At 39.3% G+C, this 25,377-nt stretch overlaps 1 protein-coding gene across 4 annotated transcripts in view; it reads left to right on the top strand.

Annotated features, from left to right (window-relative positions):
- Positions 1–11,067, top strand: part of SYT14 (synaptotagmin 14) — an 88,528-nt gene extending 77,461 nt beyond the window's left edge. For 2 of the 4 annotated variants that reach the window (XM_015622928.2, XM_015622926.2), the window contains 2 exons: positions 185–241; positions 1,396–11,067. In XM_015622928.2, coding sequence (XP_015478414.1) covers positions 185–241; positions 1,396–1,709 — 371 coding nt within the window. In that variant the 3' untranslated portion in view covers positions 1,710–11,067. The remainder of the gene's footprint in view (positions 1–184; positions 242–1,395) is intronic. The other 2 variants (XM_015622927.2, XM_033513308.1) reach the window with 1 other exon arrangement.
- Positions 11,068–25,377: the final 14,310 nt, after the last annotated feature.

Below are 25,377 nucleotides of genomic sequence, written 5' to 3'. Positions count from 1 at the left end.
CATTAAATTTTACCTAACAATCCTTGTGTTCAGTCCTTTTTCTGATCTGTGCTGCTAAAGGTTTCATGTTCTTCCACTCCAGTGAATAGTGTTTCCTCTTAAACTTTAACCTTTGATCCTCTCTCACCCAACTATTGACATCTGGTCATTATTTCTTTTACTGCTTTCCACCCCCTGTTGTCAGATGGACTGTTCTGTTGTCTAAAACACTTGATAGGTGGACAGGTTTATATAATCCGAGGTGAGTTCCTGTAGAAACTAATTGAATGTTGTCTTTTTCATGCAAAAGAAACCTGCCAGCAGTAAAATATCCACATATGGCTGCCTACCATACCAGTTTATAAAAGTATATGTTTATTTTTTGTGGCACTTTCTAATGCAAAAGTTGCATTTATCTCTGATTATGGATGTTGGGATTTCAGTGTACCTGCAAAGTGAAATACTCAATGTGGTTTTTTTAACATAAGCTCCAACCTTTAATTGATATTATCCATTCATATGAAAAGACAGGACTAAAAATTGAATATGAGGTTGTTTTATACAATTTTATATTTCCTATAATTAGTTAACTTCATGAAATCTGCATCCCTCTGTAGGAGCATTGCTTAGTGCTTTTGGTCCGATGAAAATAGACATTTAAAATTAAGGGTTTATTACCCAAATGTTAACGTTTAATGTGTGCTAACTACATTACTTGCATCAGTTTCTTAAGTGTATGCTTAAAAGCACCATACAAGCTACTTTTTCAACAATCATCTTGAATTATGCAAAAAAATTTGCTTTTCTTTAAACATGCAGTAAATGTATTCCTTCATGAATCTAGGAAATAATAGGGTTTTTTGTATTGTGTAAACTGCCATCTTGAATGCACTTTGCTACATTTTGGTTTTCAAAATAAAGAAAACTGAAAAGCCCGAATTGAGAACCACATCCATGCAGAGATTATTCTTTAGCATTTTATCCTGGCTGTTTTGATATCATCGCTGCATATTGACATAATTTTTTTTTTCCCCCTCATCATTAATTGCCTTTATTCCACTTCATTTATCCATATTCTTTGAAATTTCAGTGGTATGCTTTACAGTGTTGTGGCTAGTTGGAGCTTGCTAAGTGTTAATGCAATTTAAGTTTATTTAGGCTAAGCAGGGGGGTCAATGGGAAGAGGATTATGAGGTATACACCTTTAACTTAACCCATGTACATAGTACTGGAGCTAGTTCCTTTGTTAGTGTGTTTGTAATATTTTGTTTCCTTGTCATCTCTCCATGTGTCTAAGCTAAGCTGTATTCAGCCGTCCTGAATATCACACCATATCCTTGCTCTTTGTAAATACCTCATTCTCCAAATCTTTCTTTCCAAGATGTCTGACATTCCACAATGTGACTTCTTTTGTAGATACATATGTTAAGTTAACACTGCTGAACTCGATGGGGCAGGAGATGTCCAAATGCAAAACTTCAATCCGCCGGGGGCAGCCGAACCCCGTGTACAAGGAAACCTTCGTTTTCCAGGTGGCACTGTTCCAGCTCTCGGACGTGACACTCATACTGTCCGTGTATAATAAACGCAGCATGAAGCGGAAAGAGATGATAGGCTGGATTTCCTTAGGTCTCAACAGCTCAGGAGAAGATGAACTCAATCACTGGACTGAAATGAAGGAATCTAAAGGACAGCAAGTCTGTAGATGGCATACTTTACTGGAATCGTAATGGATGGTAGAAAGTGCAGCTGCGGTTCTAAGGGAATTTGTTCTCCCGGGAAGATGACCAGCCCTGGTCGCAATCAGCAGATTTGTTGTGAGAGTGAAAAATGGAAATTGCAGTCAACATTCCATCATAAAGGATGAACAACCTGAAAAATGGTGGGATTTAATATCGAATCTTCACTTGGTGTCATGAACTTCCTTGGTGTCAGTGAAGCCTTGCTCTACACAGATAGGATAGAGGTCCCTTCCCTGTCCACCTGATGCTGTGTTTGTTTGGGTTTGTTTTGTGGTTTTCAATTCAGAAACATTTTGTGTGAGGTTCTCCAATTTGATGTAAGCTCCTCCTTGTGTACCTTTTGTATTGCTTTAATACTGTAGCTTCTGACCTGCCTGCATTCAGATTAAAGGTCAATAGATTGCACTTTGAGAAAGTTAATGGTCTGTAAAGCAAAAGCAAAAAAAAAGAAAAACCACTGGTGAAAGAACACTTAATAATATAGCAAATAGAAATATACTGTTGTTTTGCACTGAGTTTCTTTCTGGGAGCTTAGTAAAGTAAGTTTTCATTTTTTGATATGCAGTTGGTTTGAAAAATACTAGCATTTGGGCATCAGGTGAACTTTGACATCAACTAATGTTTCTTCAATCTGTGACAGGAACGAGCTCTATACAAGGCAAAAATTGGGTTTTTCCCTCTTGCCTGTACTTCTGCCTAATCCAAAGAGACCAGATCATTAGTTTGGTCCCTTCCAAAACTCCTTAGACAGGTTGTACTGTAAAACTGTGTAACTTTCTGTTGAAAGCACTTCCTGTATTCATGTATTCCAATGTAGGAAGCTCATAGAGCACGACTTTACTAAAATATATTTTCATTAAGCAAATTGATACAGGTTTCTTTAAAATGTCAGCAGTGGGAAATTAGTTTGAAAGACTGTGAAGGAAGTGGCAGCAGTTTTGCACTCTGAATGAATGCAAAATACTATGGCTTTGCTTGAAACAGGTATCCATTCAGGTCTTTTGTGAGCTGTTTTAGGAATTACCATATGCTATTTGTTGGAAGTAGAGAGTGGACCAGGAGTTTCTACCTTTCTTCTTGAAGAAGAGCACATCAGTAAGTTATTTTTCTAGTGATTTGCCAGCAATTGAATGAATGTTCACACACAAAATAGAAGTCTGCTTTGCTTATGTTCAGGTTGGGAAACACAGCTTTCTAATGATGCAGTGGAGAAGCTGCAGTATCACCAGATAAATGCTCATGGCATCCACCAAAACTGGGGAAATATCAGTGCTTCTGAGATTCCCATATGTCCTAAAGCCTTTAGCTGGACTCACACTAATTTAATTACTGCTGAATCTAATTCATATTACTGAAATTGTGCATTACTGAGTAAACATATTTTTAAAGAGCTTCCCAATTCTAACATTAATTTTTTGCCTGTAATTACAAGCTTTGTTTATTTTTAATTGTTGCTGTAAAGAAAGCAAGCAATTTCTTTTTTCTTATAAATGGTGGTGATGTCTCCCTAATATGAGACCTCACTAACTGTTGTAGCTCTTGGTGGGTAGAAGAGTAAAGTGTTGGATTTTGTTCAGACCATTTGTGTTAGTCTGAAGTGTTCTCATTAGGACAGATGTGTTCCTCTTGAATTTCTTTATAAAACCTTTGAAGAATTCTGGCTTTGGGGTATACAGACAGTCAAGTACAGTGAGACTGGTGATGGTGCATATGCTGTAATAAAGATATTTCACATGGTACTTAAATTCTTACACTATTTAACAATTTCATTAAGTCCTTTTTACAGGAATTTGTAATTCCATGTCTTGGTTTATTTGGTGTATTTTGAGGGACTTATTTGCAGAGCCATGCTTTCAGTTTTTGTTGATTTAAAGATTTAAACATTATTACAGGCCTCTGGTTTGTTTTTTTCCTCCTGATATTGTGCTGCTGCTTTATTTACAAAAACTTTATTTACTAAATACAAATAATGCAAAAACTTTCTTCTAACAGGAATGGTCTTCATCACAGTAACACAATGCAGGTTGTCTCAGTCATTTTTGTTAGTCCAGTCTGAGAAATGTAATGTTGAGTGTCGAATTTAATACAAAATCAGCATAAATTTTATATGCATAAGGGAAATGCTCAGATTCTCACAATCTTTTCAGCTTTCCATAAGCAATTGCTTTTCCAAAGCAATGACTTTGAAGCTGTTATAAAGCAGTTTTTCATTGGGTGTGGAAGTGGTTTTATCTATTCTGTTTGTGGATATTTAGATGCTCTTTCCTAAAACTGAAAATTGTCTTTTGATGGTTGTCTCTTTGTACAGGTTTTGCTATTTAAAATAATGTACAATATTGAACAGCAAGAACTGGGTCAGGTAATTCCAGTGGAAAATATACTTAACATCATCACTGAACAAATGAAGAAATCAGTTTGGAAGATGCAGCAAATAACCTCTTACAGAACCAAACTAAACTAAACTGTGTCATGATTTGGGTTTCTGTTTGTAGGTTGCACTGCTTCAGCTTTGCATTTCAGCATTTAGATTTCTATGGCACTGAAATCTTAATTTAGACACAACAAAGATCTATGGTACTCTGTGTTGGGCTCATTTGGGAAGAGGAATCTCTCTCTAAGACTTTTCCTAAAGTATCCTAAAGACCAGTCTGTGCTTCTGTGCAGAAGAAGGGTTGATTTATTTGTATTTATTCTGTACAAAGGCTAGGAACTGAATGTATGAAGAATGGAAATGAATGTTTAATTTTGACACAGTAGAATATAGATTTGCCATGCAAAACCAGTCACACCAATAATTGGATTCACCTTGGGATGTTTGTGAGTTAATTTGTGAGTACCAATAGCTGTCATGTTGTTTTTTTCTTCCTAGAACCTATTCTTATTATTTGATTTTTTTGTAATTTTGTTTTTCATTGCTTATGCAAACCTACACTTTTGTATTTGAAATCTGCCTTCAGCTATTGTGGGTTTTTTAAACCCTACCTAAGGGCTTGCATACACAGTGTGGTTTTGTGCATTCAGTTAGGTCTTAAGCACAGAACAGAATTGTGAAGAACAAAGTATCAGTAACAAATTAGAGGCACTTGTGTTTTCCCCAGAGTTGGCTGTGTTTTTTCATAGCTTTTTGTTGTTTGCCTTTGTTCAAAAGTACAGTAAGTACTTGAAAAAATGTATCAAATTAATTACTTTTCTGTGTGCCAGCAAACCATGTAGAAATTGCAGATCTTGAAATGAATCTGTTTCCTGTCAGTGTAGCCTTAAATAATTGTAGAACAGTGACGTTCCTACAGATTCTATTCTTGGAAATACTGCATCCTTTCTGTATATGACCTGTTTGATTTAGTGCTTCGAACATTTCTAATAGGTTGTCCTAAAGTATTATAAATGTGAAAAGGCTGGTCAGTTCCTTTCTGTTCAGGGCAAGGTTGTGAAGGGCAGGACAGCCAGGCATGAAATCACTGCACCGAAGGAGGAGAGGTTGTGCAGCACCTCCAGGACATCGCTGTCTCCCACATCCGTGGAGGCAGGAAGGCAGCAGAGCCATCCTGCTGCTCCCATTCAGCCAGGGGCCACAGGCAATGAGGGGAGCACTGGAAAGATGCAAAGCTTGGTCCCTGTGCTGCTGCCTCATGCTCAGGATGTGAGACTACCGTGTTGTAGCTACACTGGGAGGTCTGACTGCAAAGGCAAGGTGTAAGCTCTCCCATGGGAGAAATATGACAGAGTTTCTAAATGAAATCAAAGTCCACTGAAGTCCTTAATAATTAGATTTGGAAATTTTGGGAGCCCTTGGAATGAGCATATGTGCTTTTGTGAGAGCTAAATATTGCTATCAATTTGGAGAATACTTGAGCTGAAAACAAGATTTTGTGGTATTTGCTGTAGGAAATATTTTTACCTGTAAATTTTTGCAAGGACTTTTGATGGTAGATGCAGTGTCAGCATCAGTACCTTCCCATTTTCACACTTTTGGAGCAATTCTTTTGTTGTTTAAAATCTGTGTTTGTGTTCTTGATTTATTGTCTTTTTTTCCCCCATTGTCTCACTCCTGCAAACTCCCCATGGCCCTGAAAAGCTGCCTGTGGCAGTCACTGCACCTTAGAGGTCAGGGACACTCTGTACCTTAAGGTACTGGTGCAAAATCTCTGTGACCTCTCCAACTCCCAAAGATTTCTGAAATGCAAACCATCAGTTCTAATACAGCGAACCAGAAGAAAACTTCTTTGAGGGAAACATTTTCATGTAGGAATTGAGTACAGATGACTCTTACGCATCCCAGTTCTAATAAAAAGTCTAGGGTAAGATCAGGGAATGAGGTTTGAGGGGAGGCCTTTTGGTCTGAGCTGTTCCAGCCTGAAACTAACAACAGAATGCCCTTTCAATTGAACTCAGATTTGTATTGAGCCCTCTACTTATGACACTTTTCTGGAGGGAAAAAAGCTGTCCTGTTTATAGCAGTCTTTAAAATCCTGACTCGTCACTTGTTTGTAAGGCAGACTGACTTCCTTCTGAAACTGAATTCTCAATAACAGTTAAACATCCTTACAGTTTTCCCACTGATGTGCATGCCTGCCTGCCATTCATGTTAGTGAGAGGAGCCCACAGGTGTCAAGAGGAGAGCAGACCTCACCCTGAAGGTGTGAAGAGCAATTGTATTGGTAGGTAAGAGGGGTGGTACAGCCTGGCACCTGCAAAACAGTCAAATATTATTTCAATTATGAATGGAGGCAAAAAACCAAACATCCAGATATTGTCACAAACTCGTTATTTAATCATTATCTCTTTTTATTGTTTCTTCTTTTCCTCAGCTTTTGAAATATTTTTAAAACTTATTATTAAAAATGTTAAAGCAGTCCCTAAACATCTTGACCGTTTTAACTGGAACATGCAGCAATGTTTATTGTTAGGAGCCATCAAGAATGTTCTGGTTTTTTTGGTCTCTAACTCAACTGCTAGATTTTGTAGTACATCACAGCTGGATTTCAGACTACTTTGTTCTGATGGTAGTTCTAGAGGGTAAAGTCACGGGAGCATTTCCTTGTCAGTGAATCACCAACAGCCATTGAAGAGATGTTATCTGAGAGCAAGAGCATTAAAATAAGAGATGGCTTCTTAGAGTAGCAGCAACAGTGACTCATATTCCTCTCTTGAAACCTTGTGGCCCTCGGAGGGCCCTGCTCAGACAAACTGGGACATGTGAGTTGTGAAGTTCATACATTCAGAGCGGTGCTGGTCTCTGTGGACATTGTATGGCTTCTAAACCAGAGTATTTTACAGAGGGTAAAGGGTTTTTTATTTGCCTTGGGTGAGTAGGGCAAGTGCCAACTGGCCTACAGTGGCATGGATTAGTTTAGCCTTAAGAACTTATCACTGCCCCTCCTTAAATTCAAGCAGGGTTTCTTCCTTTCTGCAGACTATGCAGAAATCTTATGCACCCTTATCTGCTTATATTATGTCTACCTGAATATGGCACAATTATTAGTGCTGGTGAGCTTAGTTCTTACGTGGCGTGACTGAAGCAATGGATGGGCCTGGTACATGCTGGATCAGGTGTTGCTGTTCAGGCTTATGCTGGATCGATGTAGAAACATGGTCCTTATGCAGAGGAATGTGCCAGGAGTCAGGAAAGTGGGTGGTACTGCTCCTGTAGGAATGAATATCAGGAGACGGCTCTGCCCAGAAAAAGGGCAAAGCTGTCTTTTAGCAAGAAGCTATATTTCCTTGCAAGCATCTACTGGTTGAGCTGGCATAAAGGCCCTACTCAGGAGAGCAGAAGCAGTAATACCATACCACTGAAGGAATACCTCATGGACATTCAGGGATCTAATTAATGTCATCCGTTTCTCTCTTGTATCTGAGGACAAGAGTCTTGCCCATTGTATCAATATAATTTTTTTTTTCTGTGTTTTGCAAACCCCATGGACACTGACTGCATGCTGAGGGTCTAAAGTGGATTGCTTTTTAACTTTTGCTTCATTTCCAGAGCGTGAATTTGAATGAATTTGCAGAATTAACCAGAAGCATTATCATAACTTTGAGATGTAATCTCTAGGCCACAGTACAAGCAAGGAGCAGGGCGTTGAACCAGTTTTGATTGTCAATTTTGCAAATGGCTTATTATGACATTTAAAGAAAAATTTCTAAGCAGTTGAATGTAGTAGGGAATATTTATAAAAAAGGAGATAGAGCAATGATCTTTTTTTACTATACAGCTAGTTTGCTGTCCTTTCCAGTAAACCACAAGGTTCATTAGTGCTCAGTACTGTTTCGTTTACGATAAATGTTTTTAATGTGATTTTCATGACAAAGTGTAATTAGTGAAACCTTTTATTCAATTTTTCCCTTTATTTGCTTTTTTTAAGGAGAGATTTCTCCTTATATAGTATATATACTTTCTTACAGAGCTTTCTTACCTATTTTTATATAAGATGATTTAACAATGTAAAATTAAATGCTCTATGAGCAAGCTATATCACTGTTAACGCAATCAAAAGTGCTAATATAATGACTAAGGGCCTGAACCTTCTGCCTTTTACTTAGGTCCTGGTTTAACCAGATGTCTTTCATGCTGTGTAGAACCTTTCCCTGTAAACACTTCCATCTATTCTTGGGGATGTCTCAGAGAAAGGCACTATTAACATGAATAACAGTGGTAAAACTGAGCCTCCTCTCCATTCTTAGTGGGACATCTGTCATGAGTAAAGGCTGCTGGCTCTGTCCCAAAGTATAGTTTTAGATTATAGTTCCCTTGATCTTCAGTGATTTTGAACTTGTTTTTCTGGTGACTATAAGCTAATAACTGATCTTAGTGCATACAAATACTGAATTGTGCTGTTACCAGCAACATTATTAAAATGTGTTACACATTTTAATTCATTCTTTCATTGGGATATAAGGAGTTGGATTTGTGAAGCATTATATTGCATAGAGATAGCACACATTCACCACATTTCTAAAAGATATGAAATACACAGTATGTAGCATTTTCTTGCATACTTTTATACTGCCTGTACGTCACCGAAGCACTCGGTGCCTTCCTTCTTTTGTATAAATCTTAATATGTAGAGAAACTGAAGTTATGATGTGTAAACAATGTCACTGCAACCGAAGAGATGTCTTAAACTGATTATTCCTAGTCCGGGAGGTTTCAAAGGGCAGTTCAGTTTAACACAATGCATTTCTTTGAATTTGAAGTTTTCCCCCTTTACCTTCCTCGCCCCCACCCCCACCCCCCATCCAAAAAACTTCCTCATATGGCTGTTTATTCTTAATTGATTCCTTGTCTGATGTAAGTCACATGGTGTTAACCAAAGAACCAAGCCTGTTTCTAATTATTTGAACAAAAAATGTTTGGACTTGCAATTACTTAAAGACAAAAATGATATGATGGATCTCTGTTAACAAATATAAAATAGGCTTCTGTAAATGTGACTCCCAGCTGAGAATTCCAAATACCTCTTTTCTGACTGGATGTGCACTGTTGTATCAGTAGCGAAGTGTTTGGGTTGTGTTTCTTGGTGCATTTTAATCAAAATCCTGTCACAAACAAAAATATCAGTCAGTAAGTGCTGTTGGATTAGCTTGGTTTACCATGTTATACCTATATCTGAAGCGTGCTACTTTGAGAACAGATTTGGCTTTCCTGTGTCTGAAGTCCTGATGTTGTACAATAATTATCTGGTGTATGCTGGTATCACAGGAACAGACTGATGCTGCATCATATGTACGTTTCCTACCAGTGTCCCTTCATTGTACAACTTCTGTAATATAACACAGTTTTCAACTACTGTTTCAACCTGAAATTCCTTAAATTTCAATGCATGTATAGCCTTAAACATCTAAGACACCAAGCACAGTTTTAACGGGAATAGGTTATATTTGCAAGTCCTGTTTGTCTCAGAAGTCATAGAATTATTTTTATATATCAGTAAAAGATTGTAGAAAATTAATGCATTGCAGTTGTGTTATCAACCATGCTCCTAATTATATGCACTAAAAAAAAAAAAAAAGGCATTTTTGCTAAATGTTTTAGAGGTGAAGTATCAGTGCTCATTTCCTTTCTTGAATTTGTTTTTGTTTTTATACTTTCATTTCTGTACAGAACCTTGATGCCCTTAACTAATACCTGTGACTGAATTCACACAGATTTTCAGTATTCCTTGAGCTGCTTTTCTTTTTTGTTCATGTTTTAAACTGAATAAGCACTAATTAAAATTCTCCTAAAAAAAAATTCCTTTTTTTTTTTTTTTTCCATTTTGACAGAAACATAATTAGAGCAAATGACTGTTTGCAGCTGCTTATGCAGCTTATTAGAGCCTGAGAACTTTGTTTGAAACTGTCATTATAATCCAGATGAAGACATACGTTTCATGGCATTTCAGTCCACATCAGGTGAAAGCAGGAGCTCTGGCGATGAATGTGCAGATCTGCGCATGGCGTGTCAGACTCTGAGTCCCCAGAGGGAGTTATAATTAAGTGTCACATTGTATCTACAGTATCTCCAGTTGTGTGTTGTCAGATACTTGTTGTTTTGTTTTCTTTCCTATTACCTAGCAAAAAACTACTTTTATCATTTTTGTGCTACTGTATATTAATCTTGAGGGTTTCCAGTGTGCAAGATCAGTTTAATGTTGTCAGTTCTCTTTCTGTAAAAAAACCCTGGACTTTCAGCATACACATCCCATCCCTATTCTGGGGAGAGCCAGAATGCCACCAGCTGGTTTTAGTTATATTTACCTGTACAGCACAGGTAACTTCAATCCCATGTTGGTTTGATTGAAACATATTTTCAAACCTTGGATCTGTTACAACATTAAAATAGTCATTTTGCATATCTTTGAAACTTTGCAGCTGTGGATTTGTATTTTGTTTACTCTATCTCTGTGAAATGTATTTTTGTCAGTTTGAGGACTTTGGATATTTCAAAGTATTTTCTGTATGTGAAATCAGCTTTTTGCATGTGAATTTAATTGCTGGAAACTATTTGGAAAAAAACAGGAAAAATCACTTTTAAACCTGTTGTTGTCACTTTCCTTTGGAATTCATTACCTTGTAAACAAAACCAGACTTCATTGTTCAGAAGATAGCAACGCTTGGTCAACCACTGGCACTGCTGTCTGCATTAAAGAAAAAAAATAAATTAATTTTGGCAAGGTAATCCTAGCCCTTACACACATTTTGGCTCTGTTTACAAATTTCCTAAGTTTCCCCGATTCCCCTTCTGCTCCCCACGGTCTTTGTTGATGTCATGAACCTTCTGCTTAGAGAACTTTGGATTAACCAGTGTGACAATGTTCTAACAAATATGATGTGTATACTGGCAAATAAAGACACACTCAGGTGATCATTCTGTTTGACTTTATACAGTTTCCTTCTGGGGTCGTCTGTGGTTCTTTGCTTCTTTGTCCCACATGCATTTCTCAGAAAAGGTCTCATCTAACATACTTAACTTCTGCTTTCTGAAGAATAAGTAGGATGAAATGAGGCTTGATTTAAACATGAAAGAACACTTGCCATAAGTAACAATAATAACTTTATTGTGACCCAACTTAGATCTTCTGTACTATCCTCTGATGGTTTTTGTGATACCTGTTAGAAAAAAAAGCTTTCTGGGCTTTCATGGCAGCTCAGCTTTAGGAGGTGTTGGAATATATATGTGTTTTAATACCTAGTAGCATGCATGAAAAAGAATTGTTAGAACAATTAAAGCATTTTTTCCTTACCTAAATGTGGGAACACTTAGTATAAAAAGCTTCTATTATTTCTTCCCATTTCTGCAGATGCAGAATGTCCAGTGACTTTTACTGGATGATCCTGACTCTCTGCACCATCACCATCTGTGCAGTTCCTAGAACTCCTGCAAATACGATAAAATGGTAGTTGCTACTGTTAAGGCTAGTATTTTCCAAAGGCTGTACAGCTAAAAATAACATAGCATTCCATATACAGATGGTTACCTATTTGGTGCTTGAGAAACTTTGAACAGAGCACTTGTGACCATATTCTCTAGAACATGTTGCAAGATCCTTTGGTATCCTTGTCTGTCAGAAAAAACAGAAGCCATGAGTGTCTTTCCCTAGATTATATAAGATCTATTAACAGGTGATAATAGGAAAAATGTTCACTTTAAAATGAGGATTTGTGGAGCTATGAAAACGTGGCAGAATAAGTGAAATAGAATCTGTTGACTGATAGTTGGTCACCAATTATGAACAGCTATTTTCTACTCAAAGATCACAGAAAAAAGAGTTACTACACAGCTTCAGCTGCATGTGTGGTACCTTGCAGTCACCTATGTTTCATACAAGTAACTGAGCAGAATTATGTATAATGCTCATAGTTGGTAATTAGTTTGTTATGAAACAGTAATTGCTTCAGACAGGCAGAGCCAAGTTACATCACTTTTAGGCAGGTACTACTTTAACTTTCAAAGGTTTTCCCTGAGTAATTGTCTCCATGTGGCAAATTCCACATTAGATAGTATTTAAAATCCTTTGGAAGTCACTGCTTACTTGGTTCTGAAGGTTCCCAAGGGCAAGGGCTATTTAGCATTTTTCTGGATGAAATTTGTAATTTCTTTTCTCTAGTATTTTTTGTTTTTACAGTCCAACAGTGCAGTTCTAACTTAGTGCTCTATTGCTATTAGACATTGCATTTTACTTTTAAATTAGCCCTCCCAAATGAATGATACTCTTGTTTGTCACCTGATAATCATATTGAATAGCTGCATTTCAGCACAGGGGTTCAAACCCCAAACTTACTGTTGTTTTGGTATAAGAATACTAAGAATAGAAGGAAGAAAAATTGCAAAAATGAAATAAACCCTTATCAAGTAACATCATGCAACAAATCAGCCGGGCTTTAGATAAATGATTTATTATTAAATTTAAAACCTAATAGGTTTGTGTGTTCTGGGTGTAGTTTACACTGGTTTGTTTTCCGCTTAATTAGAAGCCTTACATTTCATCTTATTAATAATGAAAATCCTCTTGTCAAATTGTGTAAGATCATGTTGAACTAATATGTATATTTTAGAGGCAGAATAAAATTTCCCCTCATAGTCTTTCATATTATTTCATTGCGTTATGCAAAAATTATGTTCTGCTTTTAATTTTGCTAGTGTGAAGTAAGAAAACTTCTTCCATTCCCATCTGAGAAAGTCCTGGTTTCAAGAACTGTGATCAAGAGAGTCCAATCACTGTGGCCCACTGTTTGCAATTAAATGTTAACTGCAAACAGAATTTCAGAATACCAGGCCATCTGAGCTTTACAAATTTAATGAATATGGGTATAAAAGATAATAGTAACCAAATCTAAAGTTATATCCTATGATATCAGTTCTTGTTGCAGTGGTTCAACAGTTCAGAAAAGGAACAGGCTTAAACATGCCAAAGGAGGCCAGAGTTGTACTCCATTTGCTCTTAGTCTCAAGTACACATTTCCCATGACACCACAGCATTTTCATCTGCAGAGACCTAAAGTACCAATAGACTAAAACGTCAGTCACAAGCCTTTGCTAATTAATGCCTTCACCGGAAAATGTCTGGCGTTCTTCAGAAATCAGGGAGATACAGAATGCAGAATTCATTCATATTTATATTAAAAAAAAAAAAAAGGCAGGAAAAGGCAATGCCACATAATCAGCTGTTTGATAAAGCTCCAAATCAGTCAGCTAGGCTAAAGGTCATGAATATGTAGCTAGATCTTAGTAAGGCTCAGTGGCAAATCATCACACATGCTTGCTGCAGTTTCCTGAGACCGTATAAAACACTTGGGAGCACAAGCCAGGCCAGTAGGCTGAGAAATGACATTAACCATTCAGCCTTTGCCATCTGTCACCGTGCAGCCAAGCAGACACTTCTGATGGAGTCGTTCTGTGTCTCCTCATCTGGGTTTTTAACTGAACTTCTTCACATGGGGCTTGCCAGCAAATACAAAGTGCTGTCACCCACAGCACTGCCATTCTTATTCTCATTGCTAAAATTCCCGTTTTCTTCCACGTCATTGATATATCCAGGCAGTAAATGACCTGTCATACTATTAAATTAATCAGTGAAACCAATGCACATTTTTGAAAGATAGTATGAAATACTTTGTAAAGCATCACTATATAGAAATTGCAGCCTATGGCATAATAGAATGAAGAATGCTTTTCTGCTTATGCTTAAACATCCCAAATATGTTTGCTGAATACCTCAGTTCTGCAGTCTTCCAATTACTATCAGCAAGAGTCACTGAAGGATCAGGATAAAACCTAAAAAGACTTTTTTAGTTTTCAGGGAGATCAGTGCCCTGGTGTGACTGAATTGGAACCTAAATGAGTGCCAGTGCAGGGAGTGGGGTGCACAGCTGGAGTTGAACTGTCCTTCCCTGGCAATCTGTGCTTATCTCAGCTAAATGCAACATGGAAATCACTACCTGAGGAAGCTGTTCTGAGCATGGAGGCATTTCACACTGATGACTGTTACCTGTTGGAATATAACTAAACACTTCTCATCTTTTTTTTAAAAAAATCTTGTAAAAGTTATTGAAAGTTAAATCCATAGGTGCAGGCAGAAACGGATCTAAATACTTTTGGAACACCAGAGAGTCATTTTGATGGGGCAGAAATAGCTACTTGTTTCTAGTATAATAATACATCCTTTAAAAAAATAAATTGGAAAATTTATAGCAATATCATATTTTAAAATTCTGTCCTTTTAATACAGTTGATGTTATTTTGGGGGTTTTCCTAATCCTCCAACAATGTTCCCTCTTTTTTTTCCTCATCTTACGCCCCCAGAATACTTGTCCCATAGCAGGACCCCCTTCAAGGTCATAGGTTGCCCTTGCCTTCTGACACAAGAGCAGTAGAAGGATTGCTGCTGCTGGTGCTTGGACCCCAGGGAGCATTTTGGGAGGAAGGGTGATTGTGTGTGACCATGTGGGAGCATCAGCACCACTAGGAAGCTCAGAGCAATTACTGAGGGTAAATCAGAAGCAGGTGTTTCCAGACAACCTGTAAAGATCCAAGGATGCTAGTACCCAAACCACTGCACATCTCACAGGCATGCCGCTCTGCGTTTTTCTTGGCTTTTCTATGCAATGGGGTGATCCACCCTTTGGCAAAACTTTCATTGCCAGAAATACTTCAAGGAATAGTTGTCTGAGTGCATATCCCACCCTCTCTAATTATGCAGAGTATTTCACTGAAAGCTTTCTCAGTAGGCAGACACATGGCATAAGATCGACTACATCAAGAGCCTGAAGTACAGAATGCACTTTAACTGTTCATTGTCGCTCTGGACAAACCAAATTTGGCATCCCCAGCAAATGCTGCCACCAAAGAACAAGTGACTAAATGAATTCATAGTCCATGTAACCATTGGATGACAAACATTTCTGCCTTGTACCAAAATTGGGAATGTTTATGCCAGGGGTGGATCTGAAACAATGTTAACACGTCGTGGTGGTCTGCAGTTAGATCTTCAGCCTTCACTTGTATCCCCTAACTCCATTTGCCAGTGGATTTCTCAACAAGTTTATTGCATATGATCTTTTCTGGTGTGTTTTCTCGATACAGTGTGTAGTGGAGTTGTGCTTTTCACATTAATTAATTAATAATGTTCTTTTGAAACTTTAACAAGTACTAATTTTGGTATATAATCCTGGGTCAGATGAGTGTATTGATGTTCCTAACCTAACCCTGAAATCAGACAGCTTGAAGATGAAGCTTAGAAAGCTCTTTGCAGTTCAAGCCACAGCTGCTCACCAGTTTAAGGGAGGACACAAATCCATCAATCCTAATTTAATGGGAGAATTTTCAGGTAGACAGTAATTGAGTTGGAATTTGGCCAAAGCCTTGGGGTTAAAGAACCTACTGTTAGGAAATGTGTTAGAGGATCTTTAATGAATACAAACAATTGAGATCATGGTTCCTTCTCTTCTGCAAGGGGCAGCAGAAAATGCTGATTTGCCTGCAAAAAAAAATAAAAAATTGGTGCCTGTAATCAGGCTGGGACATTGAAAAAAAATATGCCATCTTCAGAAACACCAGAACAATTTTCTTACCAATGAAGATCTCAGTGTGGTGACCTGTAGGAGGAGTAGCTGGCCCATGTATTTTAGTAATAGCCCTCACATCAGTACTGGGAAAGAACCACTAAGGAAGTAAAAAAATCCTTAACTAACATGAATTGACTCACATTAGATTCAACCAAGTTTGGAATTTCTTCCCTGTTTTTTGGTCTCAAAAAATCTTCTGGTTTGCAGAATAATTTCAAACAAATTTATTAAGCCCTTCAGTTAGACTGGACAAGAAGGTCTCCAGACTTGCTGTTTTCTATAGATAGGTATACCCATACCTGTAAGTTCTTGTGGATTTCTTACACATATTTATTTCTAAGTATAGCTAATGATTGGAAAGAGGGTCATGACAGGAATAGTCATGACCCAATAGCAGCCTAAACATGAGGAAGAACTAATGGCTCATAGATACTAGAATTGTTTGCCTTTGAAGATCTCTGGGTGAAAAGAATTGTCTCAGCCAGCTGAAGCCCAAATGTAAGTTACTGTGTGCTCAGAGGGGTTGCATTTTGTTATCTTAAGCCACATTTAGTGTGGGGTACTTTATCAGCTGAATCAGAGAAGTCCCTTTAAAAGCAGCAGTCTTTAAAAGACTTATGAAGGTATTTACTTCAGAGATTAAAAAATATGCGAGTCAAACTTTATATGGGTGATTAAATTTTTCAATGTGGGACTTGAAGTGCCGGATGCATTATGCCGCGTTGCATCAAGACAGCCCCCCAGAGCAGCAGTGATTTTGTAATGCTACCTGTTAAAGCTAAATTCTTGCCAAACTAATGGAGATAATGGTTTATTTGTGCCTTCTTTAAGTATGCACTTACTTTTCCTTTAAAGCTCAGAGTGGGTGTGTAGTTCCCAGCACACTGACAGAGAAGAACCTGACGTATCGAGTTTCTCCAGGAACTCTGGAATTATTCCAAGCTGTAATATTTACACCTCTGTGTGTGTGTAATGGCTCAGGTGGTACTGGGTGAATCATACTTAGGCCAACCAGTGCCCTGTTCAGAGTATAGTGGGCCTGAGAGTGAACCTCAATTCCAAAATCTGCAGTAAAATTTATATATTTAACTTTGGGCTTCTATTAAAGAGAGTACTTCCTTTGTACAAGCACAGTTTGAAACACAGTCTCTGTTCTGTATTACCGGGATTAGAGTTTGGAAGGTAAAATCAACTTCATTTAAAAACATACACAGTATGAAAACTAAGTAACTCAATTTTAGTGCCCTGCCTGAGATTCCCTGAATTGCCCTAATGCTTTCCTCTCCAGTCTTAGTCCTTAAAAACAAATAGACAGCAAAACCTGGGCAAGTGATTAATTCCTTCAAGATGACATGGAATTGGAATCCAATGAAATACTATTCTTCCTTTTATAATTTATTTTTGGTTTGGATTATTTCAGGATATTTATCCTTCTCTCTTGGAATAATTTTGCTTTTGGAAGAATTTCATAAAACCAACATAGTACACAGTTTAACTTACTGTGACCCACTGGCTCCCAGAATAACTTCTACTGATTTATTTCTCAACTGTTGGCTGTGCTCTGCTGGCTTTTAACTCCTTTTATGCCCCTCAGATCTGGAATTGCTGTTGAGATATTTTTCCTGAGGACCTTTTATTTCTGATTTACTGTGTGCTTCTCTAAGTAAAGGAATTGCTCTCATGGCTGTAAAGTAGTAGGAAGCTGCTGATCCTTTGTGAGAGCAGAACCACACACAGGAGACCCATATAATTTGCTTTGTAATTGAATGGTACATTTCTCAGCATCCATATTTTTAGCTGTTGGGATTTCTCTTTTAAGATGATAAATCCTTCAGAGGTTGCAGTGCATTCCTATTAAAGACAACTAGCATGTATTTCCCAAGTTCATAATAATAAGTTACCTGAGCACAGAATTGCTGGAGAATCTCCCTTGGGGTTTTGTGTAATCCTCCAGCAACCTTGTGCAAACTTCTCCTGGGATGTAACAGAAACTTGGCACCTTCTTCTGGCTGTCCCTAAGTTGGTGCCTCTCAGAGCTGTGCCCTGCACCGTTGCTGCGAGCTTGTTTTTGTCTTTGGACTGATTGGATCTTTCTTCTGGAGGCCAGGTTGTGCCAGCTTTATTTGGGCTGAGCGGTCCCACTGTGCTCAGTGAAACTATTCATGGAGCGAGGTGAGCCTGAGGAACTGCTCAATGGGAGCTGGGCTGGCACTGCCTGGCCCTTGGAAACAGAGAGAGGAAACTTTTCCTCCTTTTGTGAAAAGCAGAGAGCATGTGTAACTGAGAGAGATGGTGAGCAGGAATGTGTCAAGAAGAAGTAGACATGGGAAGGAAATTAATCTTTGGTTCATTATCATGGAAGAGCAGCTAAGCTGGAGCCAAAAAATACTTGAGAGATTTAACATGAGATCTAAATTTTATTTTAGAGTTCATACTGCAATTTCATTGCAATGACAAAAATGATTCAACTGAATAATTGAACTGAAGCTGATCATTATTCAGTTTTTCTTGATGGTTTGATAGATGAACTGATATTGAAGTTTAAAAATCTCTCTCCTTTTAGCAAAAAAAAAAAAAAATAGAGTCACTGTTCTGCTCCAGAGTGCATGTTTGAGAAGGACTGGATATACAGTGTCTTTGCTGTTGCTACTGCAGATCTAGATGAATGTGGATATGAACACTGGAGTGAGTATCAATATATTTTACAAACCTTGAAAATATGAAGGAGTAACAACTACTTCTCCATATCTTCTTTTTTCTTCTTATGGGTTTTTGGTTTTTTTTTCCGTTAAATTTGAGGAGTAGTGCATTTCATTGAAACCTTGAGTATTGCTGCACAGGTTTGTTTAAACCAAAAGCAATTGCCTGTCCCTAGCCATTACTCATAGTGAGAAAACTTCACAAGATTTAGCTTAGGCCTCTCCCAGTCCCTGGAGCTTAGATATAGTCCAGGACACACCATGTGGATAAACAAGAGGGTTGACACAGCTGTGCAGGAGCTGTGAGGAGGTTTTGGAGCAGGCAAGCAGGGACAGCTTTGGGTAATTGCCATTGCACCAGATCCTGCTCTGAAAATGCTGTTCCGCCCACACATAACAGAGTCTTCCTTTCTGGACACTGGAGATTACCCGGGTCTGGGACAGAGCAAAGTAAACTCCCATCATCAGTTCAGGACCCAGCACTTGGTGTCCTGTAACCCTTTCACCCGTGTAGAGCAAGGGGAATGTCCTGTGGGGAGCTGGGTTCCTGCAGCTGGAGTACACCCATGTGTTCCCCTTCTCCACACACACCTGGATCTGCTCTTCCTGTCCAGAGCCTGCACTGGAGACTCTGCCAGGACACCTGGTCCTTCCTGGTCCCTGGGAGTGTCATCCACATTGGACTGCACCGTCCTTATAAACAGACCCTGCTCATGGCAGTAAAAGTACTCCTAAAAAATGAAGTGTTAACAAAAACCAACTGTGAGTGCTGGAGGAAGAACCACTGGTGTGGATCAGAGAGCTACGATTCCCAGCTTCCATGAGGACACATGCTTCAAAACAGTTCTCTAATTGAAAATTAATTCTCAGAACAACTTCAAGCTTTTTTAAGCTACTGCTCAAGTAAAAGGAATAATCACTTTCTGTAGCACCAGCTAAATAATTCAATGCAGATCTTAGCAGAATATTATCCGTCCAAGGACAGTGGTTGCATAATTATTTCATATGATATAAATATTTAGAGATTATTTTTCCCTTAGCAATTAAATCAATCGATTGGACTTAAAATCAAAACTGAATTTAAAATGCTTGTTTTTTTAAAAAAGCTTAGTATTTTTGGGTCTGTGGTGTAAATTGAAACATTAAAAAAACCCCTGTTATATTTTGAATAAATTAATGCATTTTTGCTTGATCTTATAGGTCATAAATTTAAAGTCTGAACACAGGGACACTGGCAAAGAGACTGAGAAATGAACAGGCAAAGTCATGTAAGAATTGACTCAAATGCTGAAATTCTAAAAAAAAAAAAAAATTTAGTCAAATATGAAGTTTTGCATCAAAATTTTGTATGTTCTCTTAGCACTGTAGCTTGTGAGGCTACCCCAGAAAACCCTTCTCTGAGGAGATGTCACTGGAGCACAAGGATGAATGACTAATCCATCCCTGCCAAAAGCATCTCCTGCTGATTACAGGTCATGTGTGCTGCCTGCTTGCCTCATGAGCTACATTGTGAATAAAAAATTCATACTCAACAGCACTGGTATCATAATTTTATAATCTTTTCATTACTTAGACAATTCTCTTTCTCTAAGGTGTTTTACAGGCATTGCAAGTATTTACTATGGCATGAAAACATTTTAAAATATGCTTTTAAATCATCCCCCCACGTCCCATAGCAAGGTGGGCTCCCTCTATTCTCTCTCCTTTCCAGCTCCTCACAGCAGCCACATTGCTGTAGCTGCGAGATTTTTATCCTGTAACTAAACTTATTGTGCCTGATCTTTACAAAACGTGTGAGAGTCATTCCTGGAGGGTGCTCCCTGCAGATGCCTCAGCCCGGGCAGATGATCTATTTTTCCTTGTCCAGAGAAAAGCAGAAGACAGAGTGGTAGAAGCAGTGCTGCCCGAGCAGGATTGGATCCTGGCCGGCCTTTTGTGGCTGTGGCTGCTCTGGCTTCTTCAGGAGGATTCCGGAAAGTGGAAAAAGCTGAGCACAACAAAAGGCTGAGAAAGGGGGGTAGCCAAAGTGATTACAGTGATTTTTGACTTGTGGATCTCTAAATGTTTTCTGTCATGTGCTTGGCTTTATCCCTCTGCATTGCCTTCCCTGCAGCAGCCGCCACTTCCCAGCTGATCTCTCCTTTCTGTCACTAAAATGAGCAGCCTGGCAATGATGAATATTAAAATTCACCCACTAACACTGCAGTGAGGTGGGGTCCGAGCAGCTCCTACCTCCCAGCCTGCTGTGCCACCCTGACAGCAGATTCGGGAAGGCGACACCGCAGTGGTTTATCCTGGTTTCCTTCCCAGCCCTGACAGCTGGTTATAACTGGTTGAGCGATGGCTGGAGTTCAGCACAATTCAAATGTCTCAGACAGTCTATATAAACATCGTTCCTTACTTAGAGGTCCTGTTGGAAGCTGTTTCTGTTGGACACTTAGTGAATTACAGGCTTTAGAAACTACCTGGCAATGCCTTGAACCAGACGCAAAACTTCCACTAATGCAACCTTTAGAGTCTTAAGTAGGTACTTGGCTGCCAGTTGCTTTCAGGCATGCTGTAAAGGGACTTTCTGAAAAAGAAAAAAAAGAAAAAAGAAAAAGAGAAAAAAATTTTACTCTGGACCAGCATCACAGTTTGTTTCATCTCGATTTGGAGTGGTTAAATAGGAATTTGCAAAGGAAATGAATGAGGGGACCAGCTTCTTTCATTTAATAGGCTTGTCTAAGTAGAACCAAGCAACAAAGGAATTCTGTGTAAGGTTTGCAATTTCTGTTGCTCTTGTCTAACCAGATTTAAATCGTCAAAAACAAAACAAACAAACAAACCCCCCAAACCAACATGAGCGAGCGTGAGCGATTTAGACTGTATGCATTACAAGTGATACAGAATATGCATTTATGATTCAAAATTTTAAACAGCTGAGAAATAAATATGCAAAGTAGATTGTTCTGTTTGCAGATGGTAATCCTGCCGCACTGATTTTGCTCAGCTGTCTGATTTTTCAGTGTCTGCATTGCTGGTTCCTGGGATTCCTGATTAAGAAATAAAATATGAGTCACGGTGCATGGTTACCTTCTGCGCATCTGAAAGGCTAACTCAGTGACTGAAAACAAATTATTAGAGGCTGATCTTGCCCTGCTGAATTCGATTCAATGTCAGGGGACCGGGAAAAAAAATTTTTAAAAAATCCCTTCTCTGCTCTGCCCTTCATTTTCACAGCTGTAGGGTAAATGTTCTGCCAGTTCTTGTAGATCGGCTTGTAGGAGATCGTCTGCCCGGCCCTCTCTGCCGGGGGTCTCTGGGTGGGGACGGCTGGCGGGCAGCCTGCAGCTCGGCAAGGTGAGGCACATCCCTTCCCCTCCCTCTCCCGAGGATGACTCAGTCGGTTATTAAAGATTTCCAGCTTCCAGCTAAAAATGGCATCAGCAGCGGTGCCCCAGAGGGAAAAAGGGGAGACGTGAGAAATGGGTTCTGTTCCTGCCTCCGAGTGCTAACACACACACACACACACACACACACTCTCACACACTCGCAGAGCTGATGTGGAGCTCATCTGGGAAAAGTTTATTTTGCAATAAGAGGGTTTAGTATTCTGCTAAAGGCTTTTGCGAAGACTGGATCCAATTTTCAGAGCCTGTTGCCAATATTTGTGAGTCATTTCCTTGGAATCCTACCTTTGGTGTTTATTTCCCTTAGAAGGAAACTTGTAAAAGAATAACAATAGCTCTCATTCTTCGTGGAAAGTAGCACAGAGCAAAGTGGGAGACAACTCGCTCTTTGTTCCAAAACACTTTTGTGTTTGTTTTGTTTACACTCTTCAGCAGACAACAAGTGAAGAATGCAATATAATTAACTCCATAAACCATCTCATTTACGGTGCCAGTGACATGCATGTGCTGCGCACCGGAGTGAAAGTTAAGTGGGGAAGTGCTTTTAATTGGTACCTCTGTTCCAGAGCAAGTGATGAGAACTGCCTGGTGATTTGGGAAGTCTCCTCATGTAACAGCAGGGCTTTGCTTTTTCTCAGCCCCGCCCGACTACCGGGACTCCTTTTTCTCTCCGACTTCAGTGCCACTAATCGCACTGCGAGCACCTATTCAGGGTTAAAACCCCTGACAAAGGTTAACTAATCAGAGATGCTGTGGGTTTCAGTTTGCCGCAAGAAGAGCACCTTTTGCCCTCAGGATACCGAAGCGTTTCCAGCACTAAAGCCCCGCTGTGCTAAGTGGATCCTGGACAGAGTTTTTTTTATGTCGAGCAAGGCCACGCAGCCACCAGCGGGGTGGAGGCGGAGAGCGTATGAGACATATTGGCTAAGAACACTGGAAAAAGTATTTATGCTTGCTGAAATAAATACCATGGGGCTTTATTGTTCTCCCAGACCAGGCAGGCAAAGCAGCCTTAGGGAGATGGCTGCACTAAATGTGATGGCACCTTTTCTCATATCTGCCAGAGCCCTGTGGCAAAATAAATTGCAATTTTGCTTGCATTTTCATGATTCAATTCTGAGGAAAACTTTAACTGTTAGAACCAGCATTTAAGAGTTCGTTGTACATTGACTACCAAGAGTTCTGATAGGTGACATATACTTACAAAGAAATAAGAGAGGAAACATCTTTTCTGTCAGAACAGAAACTTTCTCTTGTTCTGCCTCATAGAAACTAAATGCAGGAGAAAGCACAAGTGTTAAGAATCCAAAAGGACATTTTCCTTTGCATTTTTTTTTTCTTTTTTTTCTTCTTTTCACTGAAACCCAAGGGACTCTGGCGTTCTGGTCCAGAGCAACTCCGTAAAGTCTTTCTGGGAACAATTCAACTGCAAATTATGTAAAGAAAAAAATTAACATGTAGGAATTAGAAAAAGTAGAGAAATACTTGCTTTGAATGCTGTCTGCAGAAAGAGACCCTTAAACATCTGAAGCTGTATGATCTAAATTAGGGTAGAAGTTAAGGGAAGATACCTTTGGAAAACTTCTATGAAAGGGCTGTATCTTGACACTGAAATCAGTTAAAATTAATCAATAATAAAAAGTGAATTCCTTTTCCACCAAACAGTAAGTCCAGCTCTAGAAAAAAGAGGGAAAAAAAAAAAAAAAGAAAGCAAAAGAAAAAAACCAGTGTATTCCTTGAAATTCCCTGAAGTCAGGGCCAAGAAATACAGAGAAAAACACTAGACTTGGCAGGTCTATAGTTTATCTATACTTCTGAAGGATGAAAAGCTGAATTGACCCTGCTGGCACACAAATCTGTTGTTCTACCAGTCTAGTTATTTCAGCCAGCCTTAACCCTTTCATTTCACCCTTGGATCCTGCTTCTCTTAGATGGTGTTATAGACATTTCTGGTAGAGGTGCAGCTGTAGAAACAGAAAATCCTCATTGCCTTGGGCCCAGACCATCTCACTGCACCTGTCCTCATTCCCCTCTTCCCCCTGCTGCCCCTCTCATGACCTGGCTTGATGACTCTCCCTCACCACAGACCAGGGACAGCTCTGCACTGGCATGAGGCAGCTCTCCCCAGCTATCTTATATCAATAAGAGAAAGAAGTGCTTGTCTGCTCCCAACCATGGGCTGCCTCTTGGAAGTCCAGTTTTCAATTCAAATCCATCCTGGCCAATGCTAGAGGCTTTTCCACTTCTTGCAGCCTTGCTGCTCAGCTTGCCTCCAAAGCCCTGAGTGCAGGGATTGTCTTTGATCCTTTGCTTTCATTTCCTGTGACTGGGCTGCCTCAGTGTGCTGTGATTAAGTGTCCCCTGCATTTCCATTCATAACATGCTTCATTCACAGAATTACTACAACTCTATACATACCTATCCAAACAATAAACATTTTAATCAAGGCCCTCGTTATCTCTTATCTTTGTTGGTAACTTCCTCCTCCTTGAGCTTGTGACATATCACCCAGTTTGATCTATTTAAACACAAGCTCCCAACATCCTCTTCCCTGTCTGCTGCTGTGGTCAGAGCCAAGCCACCTCCTGCCTGTCCTCCTTATTTGCTTCCATTTAGTCTTTTATTTTCCCATGTGAGGTTGTCACAGTTCTGCCATAGCTGTCATCACTCCACTATTGTCTCTACAGCATGGCTCTGCTCTCTTTGCCAGTGATGCTGGTGTCCTCATGCCTTTATCTGCTGCTCCCAGGGGAGCCTTTATGCCCTTTTCCATGACGCTCTTGGCCATCCACAGGATGCCCTGCCTCCCTCAGTTAAGCTGGTGACACCAAACTTTCTTGCATCAACCATAAAGAGCAGACAGTTTGTCATGAGGTTAGCCTGGACAGTTTACATGTGACACAGTCGGGTAGCTTTTTTTAAAGGGAGGTATATCAGTCTGGGTATGTGTTTGTGTCTTACCCTTTCTTCTCACCAGCTGTCATTGCCTCCTTAGACAGCCTGTGTGCAGTGGCATTCCTCATTGCTTCTGCATTGTAAATTTTCTGAAACGCCAGAAAGGTAACATCTACCAAAACGATGGCAATTTTGTTTTCTAAGCGCTGCAATCCAGATGTTAACAATGGTATAGCACAACTAAGAAATGCTATTCTTTCCTCAAGCCATGTTGTTATGCAATGGAAACCCTCTGCACTGTGATAAAGACTCAACCTGCCGCAGTACTTGGGTACAAACCCAGGGATAAACAAGGGATAGCCATCTTAAGTCTATTCCCTTGTTTTTATTGGTCTCAGTGAGACTTGCAGCTTTATAGTCATGGGCATTTTATATTTAAGTTTGGCTTTTTAGAGGCATTCTGGAACTGTATAAAAAGCCCCTTTCTCTGACATCGCATCAGGCTTTTTGTAATGTGAATGGCATCATTACAGTTCTCTCATTAACATCATAATGGCTCTGGAGGAATAGGGAGTGAAAACCCCAGCAAATGGAGTATCGTGGCAATGTATAGTAGTCTTACTGTGT

Source organism: Parus major, chromosome 3 (assembly GCF_001522545.3).
Source record: "Parus major isolate Abel chromosome 3, Parus_major1.1, whole genome shotgun sequence".
Lineage (NCBI taxonomy): Eukaryota > Metazoa > Chordata > Aves > Passeriformes > Paridae > Parus > Parus major.
Note: the sequence above shows the minus strand (reverse complement) of the source record. Positions and strands in the feature narration are given on the sequence as shown.